At 35.7% G+C, this 8,866-nt stretch overlaps 1 protein-coding gene across 1 annotated transcript; it reads left to right on the forward strand.

Moving 5' to 3' along the window:
• LOC107640196 lies at positions 434 to 1,771 on the forward strand. The gene has a single exon (XM_016343744.1). It carries the CDS (start codon positions 434 to 436, stop codon positions 1,769 to 1,771), a length of 1,338 nt encoding a protein of 445 aa, XP_016199230.1.

The raw sequence follows: 8,866 nt of genomic DNA on the forward strand, positions 1-8,866 counted from the left end.
TAACTTGAGTAAAATATGTTATTAATAATAAAAATTTAGGAGACTAATTTAAATAAATATATATATAAATATACGTATTAGCAATTTAAAATATTATCAAAATATATGTACTAAATATTCGAATGACTTACTTAAAGTAAAAAATTAAAGTTTAACTAGAATATAAATTTCATTTAATTCAAATTATATTATATTAGATCAAAATAATTTGAAAAATAAATTTAAAATAGCACGGTACAAATCAATCATTTGTATAAAATTAAATTAGGTGGAACAGTTTAAACCAAATCAATATCATCCAAATCATTTAAAATTATATCATTTTTACATTTTGAATAAGTTCAAAATGTACTACAAAATATATCCAAATTGGCGTACATTTCATCGTCGTTGTATACCTGTAATTATGGGCGTTTTTTGGTGTACAATAGATATGGACAAAACCTGGATTCTTAAGCCACGAGATAGCATAGAATATAGACGAGGACTTAATAAGTTTCTAGACTTTGCATTTGCGAATGCATCGGATAACATGATAAAGTGTCCATGTCCTCAATGTGGGTTTCAATTTATGCAAATAAGAGAGGATGCGTACGACCACTTGTTGATAAAGCCTTTTCTCCCTGGATATACTTTGTGGTTGCGTCATGGTGAAAAACCAGCTGAGGAGAGATCTACTTGCACACCGATACTTGAGAAAGTTAATACCAAGGTGAATCCATATCTTCAAATGGTGCATGAGGCATTTAACTTCACAATGCCTCCTGGAGGTGAGGAGACCACAACAGGAGATCCTATAGAAGACGATGATCTGGAGTTGCCGTACTTGTACGATGGTCCAAGTCGCGAGGCACAGGATTTTGCCGATCTTCTTGCGAATGGAGCGGAAGAATTATATCCCGGCTGTTCGAAATACTCAAAGTTGTCTTTTCTGGTGAAACTTTATCATATTAAGTGTATCTGCGGGGTGAGTGACAAGGCTATGTCGATGATCTTGGACTTATTGCGGGATGCATTCGAGCAAGCCAAACTCCCATCCACTTTCTATGAAGCGAAGAAAACTATACGAAAGTTAGGGATTGAATACAAAAAGGTTGATGCATGCCCGAATGATTGCATGTTGTATCGGGGTGATGATGAAGACGTGACCAAATGCAAGCAGTGTGGAACTTCACGATGGAAGCAAAAAACGCGAAAGGGTTCTGTTACGAAACTCAAAATACCGGTCAGGAAGAACGGAAAGCCTCTCCCAGCAAAAACTCTCCGTTGCTTTCCTCTTATACCACGACTGCAACGGTTTTTCATGTGTAGCAAGACTTCAACTGACATGGTATGGCATAAAGAGTCTGATAATAATGATGGGTACTTGAGGCATCCAAGGGATGCTGAAGCATGGAAAGAATTTGATGCAAAGTATCCATGTTTTTCCAACGATCCGCGCAATGTTCGTTTAGCTTTAGCTAGTGACGAATTTAATCCATTCGGAAATATGAGTACGAAGTATTCCATTTGGCCTGTGATTCTTATTCCGTACAATCTTCCTCCATGGCTTTGTATGAAACAAACATCTTTTATCTTATCTATGATTATTTCCGGTCCTAAAATGCCAGGTAATGACATAGATGTATATTTGGAGCCCTTGGTGGATGAGTTGAAGCAATTGTGGGATGGTGTTGAAACTTATGATGCTAATAAGAGGACCACTTTCAAGATGCGTGCGGTGCTAATGTGGACTATTACTAATTTTCCGGGGTTGGAAAATTTATCTTGATGGAACACGTACAATGGGTTAGCATGTCCGAACTGTAATGTGGACGCTAAGCCTCAGCGACTAACATTCAGTCGAAAATGGTGTTACATGGGACATTGTCGCTTCTTGACTCAGAGCCATAAGTATAGACTAGACTGTAGTCGATTTGACGGACAAGCTGAAAGCAGGGATCCACCGAAGAAGTATTTTGGAACAGATGTCTTAAGGCAGCAGTGTAACATGCAAGTATCGTTTGGGAAGAAATCAACTCTGACAGCCAAAAGAAGACGCATTGGTGAAGATGCAGATCAAGATGACTCGTATTGGAAAAAGAGAAGTGTGTTCTTTGATCTCCCGTACTGGAAGGATCACATGTTGCGTCATAACCTTGACATGATGCACATAGAGAAAAACATTTGTGACAATGTGGTCTTCACTATCTTAAACGATAGCGTCAAATCAAAAGATAATCTTAAAGCTCGCAAAGATTTACAAAGCATGGGCATAAGGCCTGAATTGTGGCCGGACGAAGGTGGTAAATATCCTTCAGCAATCTTCACAATGTCGAATCCACAGAAGGATGTATTTCTGAAGACTCTACAGAACGTGGTCTTTTCAGATGGTTATTCGAGCAATATTGCTCGTTGTGTTGACATCCGGCAGCGCAAGTTGTATGGGTTGAAGAGTCACGACTGCCACATTCTAATGGAACAATTACTTCCAATTTTGGTGAAGAATGCATTGCCAAGTCCGGTATCGAATGTGATTGCGAATTTGTCCTCATTTTTCCGAGAACTCTGTGGAAAAGCTATAAATCCTATGCAGCTTGGTGCCCTTTAGAATCATGTTGTGCAAATTCTGTGTCAGATGGAAATGATATTTCCCCCATCATTCTTCACTGTCATGGTTTACCTTACGGTGCACCTCGTTGATGAACTAAAACTTGGTGGCCCGGTACATTATCGGTGGATGTATCCAATAGAAAGGTTAGCGTGCTAATAAACACATTTAAGAATTCTTTTTTCAATTTTCTTACGTATATACTAAACGTTATGTCGTATTTATGTAAAAGGTACTTGGGACGATTGAAGCAATACGTGCGTAACAAGGCACAAGCTGAAGGCTCAATTACGGAGGGCTATTTATCCGAGGAGATTTTGACATTCTGCTCCAGATATTTGGATAATACTGAGACTAGAATCAACCGTCCAGTGCGAGTTGACGATCAACCTGTTGATATTACAAACAATACAGGATGTACTATGTTTCCTGAAATTGGAAAAGCTTCAGGGGCTGTATCACATTTTGCATTGACCCCAATGGAAAGAGATCAGGCACATCGTCATGTGCTAGTCAATTGCGAGGCCGTCGCTCTATTTATTGAGTAAGTATGCACATGTAATCATTAAGCACGATTATAACCAATTTCAAACACTCAGTCGTTGGACTAATTTCTTGTTATGTCATAAAGTAAATTTAGGTTAGAAATCAAGCAAAAATTACAGGATCAAACAAGGTCGCACTCTAAGATAGACCGTGTTGTGCATGCAGAATTTTCTCGCCGGTTCAAGCGTGAGGTTCATTGAAATTTAAGCTGACCAACTTATTTCTGCCCTAGAATTATTTCTTGTAAATTCCGATTTTTAATACGAACAAACTCTAATTTATGGTGCTAGGTTCCAATGGACAATACCGTACATTCGAAAGAAATGAAGTTGCTGGCATGTGGTCCCATGCTTCAGGCAAGACGGTTTAGGGCATACAACGTCAATGGGTACAAGTTTAGAACTATCACAAAGGAAGACGGGCTAAAAACACAAAATAGTAGAGTTTATGTCTCAACCAATACAAGAAGCTATGCCAGCATGCATGACAACAGAGTGGCTGTTGGTAGTGTTCCATATTATGGAAAAATTGTGGACATCATCGAACTGAACCACAGCTGCCATTTCACAGTGGTTTTGTTCAAATGTATTTGGGCTGATACAACTACGAGTAGAGGAATCAAAGAAGACCATCTGGGCCTTACCAGCGTTAATTTTGCTCGTCCAATTCACACCAGTGATCGAGAAGAGGATGAACCGTACATATTGGCATCAGAAGCTCAGCTCGTGTACTATATACGTGATGAAGTAGATCAAGAATGGAGTGTAGTGGTTCATGTAAAACCACGAGACTTGTATGACATGGGAGGAGAGAATGAGGATGTTGAAGCTACTTTTTCTCCTCAGCCTGGGTTGAACATGTCAGCAGCAGGTGACATCAGTGATTTACAGTTGATAAGGGAAGATGATATAGAAGACCCAGTAGCAGATGTTTCTGATAACATAAATTATGTGGCATAGTGAAAATATGGCAAAACATGTGCAACATTTTTAGAGTACCTGTGTGTGTTTGATAAGTTTAATAGTGTTTATGATGTACGCAGTTTGCTGGTTACATTACTATCTGTGATTTCGTATTTGAATTAAGTTTTCATTTCAATTTGATTTTCATGAATACCACCAGTTTCTCATCATCATTGTTATTGTTCTTAACATCCAATAAAGAAAATTATGACATCGAGTAAATTATCTTGAATTACAATATTGTTATCATTGACAAATATAGTTAATATAAAATGGTGTTGTAACAGGAGAAATGAAAACAGAAGATTTCTCATCATGCTGTGCAGGCACAACGTTCGCTAACAAAATGGCTATGGCCTCTCCATTCTCTTCATTGGAACATGCAATTACGGTTGCCAGAGACATATGGTCCCGTAAGTTGAATGTTAGGTCTTGGTTGGAGGCTTTATCAGGTCGATCTTGTTCTAATGAATACTTGAAAACGGTGAACGAAGCTACTGTGTAGGTATGTTCATTAGCTGTACTCTTAAACACTTGAGTTAAACATTATTTGAAAAATAAGAATTTTAAGTTGTTATATGCTTATGACATTATCCAGTGATAGTTGTTCCGTTAATGTTAAAATTTGTAGGAATTTCATGAATGAGGATCAAGGTACGAGGAGAAATTTGGCTATGTTTTTGTGATATTTGTAGCTGGTAGGACATCTAAAGACATACTTACTGAATTAAAGGTTGGAAATAAATTTCTAGCACAATAAGTGAATTACAGAGACACAATATGTTTTACAAAATAGACCATCAACTATACATTTTATTATGGTGCAGATGCGCTTTAATAACTCGCATGGTGTTAAGTTGGAGATTGCTTCAAAAGAGGAATTGAAGTATATAGAACGTGCTATTAGAGAGCTTCTTTACAAGAAATCTATCCAAACTACTGACGAAGGAGACGGTAATAGTTAATTTTGTATTTGTTAATTTTGAAAGTCCTCTTCCCATAATTCCGAAATTTTCTTTCCTTAATAACTAGAATGACTTGGAAGTTATCATTATCTTTTAACTAGATTTATATGTTGTTGGTTGCATGTTCATATATTCAGTGTCAGCTGAATATTCAGGCGAAATAGTTGCTGACACTCTAGATGGAGCAGACACTGATTCAGAAGATGATTTAGATGCTATCTCCTCCGGTAGATATGACATCTCCAGGGATGTTGAGCTTAATAGGGTTCCAGATGAAGACAATGAAACGTTAAACACCCAACACAGAGAAGATGTCGTACATGCTGCAAAAAGGGGTTTCGATCTGAATAAGATGCCATGGTTTGGAGATGACTTATCAGATCCGTTATCACGTCACTGCAGCGCTTTTTTGATAGAGTATTTCTGGCCAGGTCAATACGATGTTGATGAGAAATTTTGACTCAAAACTTGTTTGTCTACTTTAGTAATTCTGATTTTTATGCTCCATTAAACTTTGTTTTGAGTTAGTGAATTCGGACGTTTACTTGATTTTTATGTTATCAGTTATGGTTAAATACAAACTCAAAATGGCTGATACTATAAGAGAAAACATTATTCGTAAATTCGGTTTTAGTTATTCATGTATAAATTTATTTTTTATGTAACACAAAATTGAAAATTTATTTAATGCATTAATTAAGTTGCAGTATTTGAACCTTATTTTTTCATTAAAAAAAATAGCGACAATTAGAACAGTTATAAGAAGGCAATAATGTTTATACAAAAAAAATTCAAGTTAAAAAAAATATTGCAGCGGTTGAAAAAAAACCGGTGCAAAACGAGTATCAATGTATTCAACAACTGGACATTTAGCAGGGGTTACAGAAAAACCGCTACAAGAACCGCTACAAAACGGGTACATTTTGCAGCTGTTACAGAAAAAATGCTGCAAATATGATCATTTGGTAGCGTCTCCTAAAACCGCCACAAGAACTGCTGGCAAATTGTATTTAGCAGCGGTACTAAATAACCGCCGCTATCTGCCGATTTTCTTGTATAGCATTATTTCAAGTCTTATTATTTAACTTAGTTAGACTTGGTTTATAAAAAAATTTGGATGTATAGCATTACTCTATAATAAAATTAGGAGTAAGACTCGAACGACTATGCCATTTGAGCTATAACTCATTGGCATAATTATTCATTTTGTAACAAGTACAACTAAAATTTTAATTATAATGTGAAATTAAACATTTTTCTAAAGTTTTAAATTTTTTATTGTAAGTATTTTTCGTAATTATTGTATATAATTTTATAAAATGTAAAAATTACTTAAAAGATGTTTTGAATACTATAAAAATTTGTAATCTATTCAGTTCTTTTGTAGTGCATAAGAACTAAAAAATCATATTTACTAGCCATTGTGAATCTCACTTTGATGAGGGTTTAACATTCTGTTCGTAGTTATGTAGGTGATGCACATAGGCAAATCGAACTTATTAAATTCGATTTATCACATTGTCCAAATATATATATAAATCGAATCAGGTAGCTTCAATTTATATTGTTGTTATTGTATTCAAGTAAATCAACCCTAATAGCTTCGATTAACTTGCCACTACGCTTTTTTAGTTCATTCGATATACACGTATTCCATGTAAATTGAATCCAACAACTTTGATTTAAATAGTTTTAATATAAATTCAAATATCTATATAGCACTCACTAGAACACTACCGACAGATTGCGGCAGTTAAATACCCGCTGAAAGATAGGGCGTGGGCAAACGGACAACGGCGATTTCAGTTAACCGTCGCAAAATAAAAAAGGTTTTGCGGCGATTTTTTACCCGCTGCCGTAGGGGTTCGAAAAATGCATATCAATTTTGCGGCGGTTCGCAACCGCCGCTAAATAGTATTGAAATGAAAATGATGGCCGTTTTGTGGTGGTTGCAAACCACCGCTAAACAGCAGAGAAATGAAACCGATGGCAGTTTTGCGGCGGTTAGTAACCGCCGCCAAATTTCGGATTCCCATTGAAGTTTCAACCTATTTTATAGCTGTCAGTTTATTCAACTTTAATTTATCAGTTACCAATTAATTTAAAGAACTTCCAACTAAATAAAACAACAAAATAACATAACAAACTAAATTATATATATGCAAATAACATATATAATGAGATTTTCATAAGTGCATCATTTAATATAAAGTAAAATTCGAAAATTTCAAGAAAATAAACATAAAGCACTAAAACAACTTAAACTCAATAGTATCTAATAACAATGATTGAAAGTCATTATTTTTGTTGCGGGTCATGATTGTCAGATGAAGATGGCCTTGCGCGCGATGAGGTCGGTGTACTGCCCAAATAATCCAGCTTTGCAGCAATGTCAGCTGGCAAATTGTCTCTTTGCTATCGGATTAGATATCCCAAAAGCTTCTCTATCAACTGTCTCTTTGCCTGCTCTTCTTCTATCTTAGCCGTTAATTCTGTAACCTTCCTCTCATACTCTTTATTTGACACACCAGAACCTGACGGTTGTGCAGTAGCGTTACCAAAAACTTGGGTGGGACATGGTCCAGCACCTAAGGCACGAACTTATCCTGGGTGATCCTTTCCAAGAACTTGTGCTAACGAATCATTCTGCGAAAGGTGTTTAGAGGATTCATCTTGGCTCTCAATATTCGCAATTGCTTCCTACAGATATATAAGAAATTAGGTTATGATGATCTAAAATTAGCACGATATATAAAATAAGAGAAGTTTAAAAATTTCAAATATTACTTACACCAACAACACGCGCATCGGCATGGATATGGGAGCTATTTTTTTTCTTATGAGTGATGATAAACAACTCTCCTCTACCAATGGGCCTTTCTCGTGCTTTCTCATATAACATTGATATCGACACAAGTAGTTCATAAATAACAACACCATATTCAGGAAGATTAAGCAAAATCTCAAAGCAAATAATTATTTATTATCACTTTGTCTTTTTTTTTCTTGCCAATGTCTTAGAGCCCCAGTATGTGTGTAAAGTTGCTTACTCCGATTTAAAGCGTTTTTTGTTTATACTTTTTCTAAGAACAAATAACAGAACAAATATAAATGAGAATAGGATGTTGGATATAAAATGTAAGGATTCTATTATGAGTACACAATTATGTTTTCATGGAAATAATAAAAAATACCAAGGCTTACCTTTGTTTCTTCCTTCTAGCGATATTCAAGGAACCATTTCCAGTGATTTCTTCTATTTCTGATGGGCGATGCTTAAGATTTTTCTCAAGAGTCCTTGTTTCTTTGTAAAATTTATGATACAAGTTGTGTCTTATATCCTTCCAGTTTTTTCCTATCCTTTGCATAATTTTTCGCTTTATTTTTCCTCCAGCATCGTCCTCATAGTGAAAGACTCGCTGCAATGATTTGCCATTGTCATTAACCAAAACCAATTAACAAGCATAACACTAGTAATCTAAAGAATATCAATACCCAAAGCAGGGTACTTTAAATTGAAAAAGTATAACACTCAAATCCAGTACAAGAAGTCGCAATTACGTATAAGATAGAAATGCTGACATAAACATGTGAAAAACGAAAAATGGAAATTTAACTAGCAACATAATTTACCCATGCAAAAGTTCTTACAAAAAAAATTTGTATACTAAATTTGCTTAATATGTTGAAACTAAAAGATGTACCTTAATCATGTCGTATGCATATTCCTTCTTAGCTTTGTTCACGTGCTTCCAGCTCTCTTCACATATGGAAAACTGGGAATAATTAGCGCCCAAACTCCC

This window comes from Arachis ipaensis, chromosome B05, assembly GCF_000816755.2.
Source record: "Arachis ipaensis cultivar K30076 chromosome B05, Araip1.1, whole genome shotgun sequence".
In the NCBI taxonomy this organism is placed as follows: domain Eukaryota; kingdom Viridiplantae; phylum Streptophyta; class Magnoliopsida; order Fabales; family Fabaceae; genus Arachis; species Arachis ipaensis.

Excerpts from the sequence above, each read along its gene's own strand:
- LOC107640196 (XM_016343744.1), top strand. The coding sequence starts at position 434 with ATGGACAAAACCTGGATTCTTAAGCCACGAGATAGCATAGAATATAGA.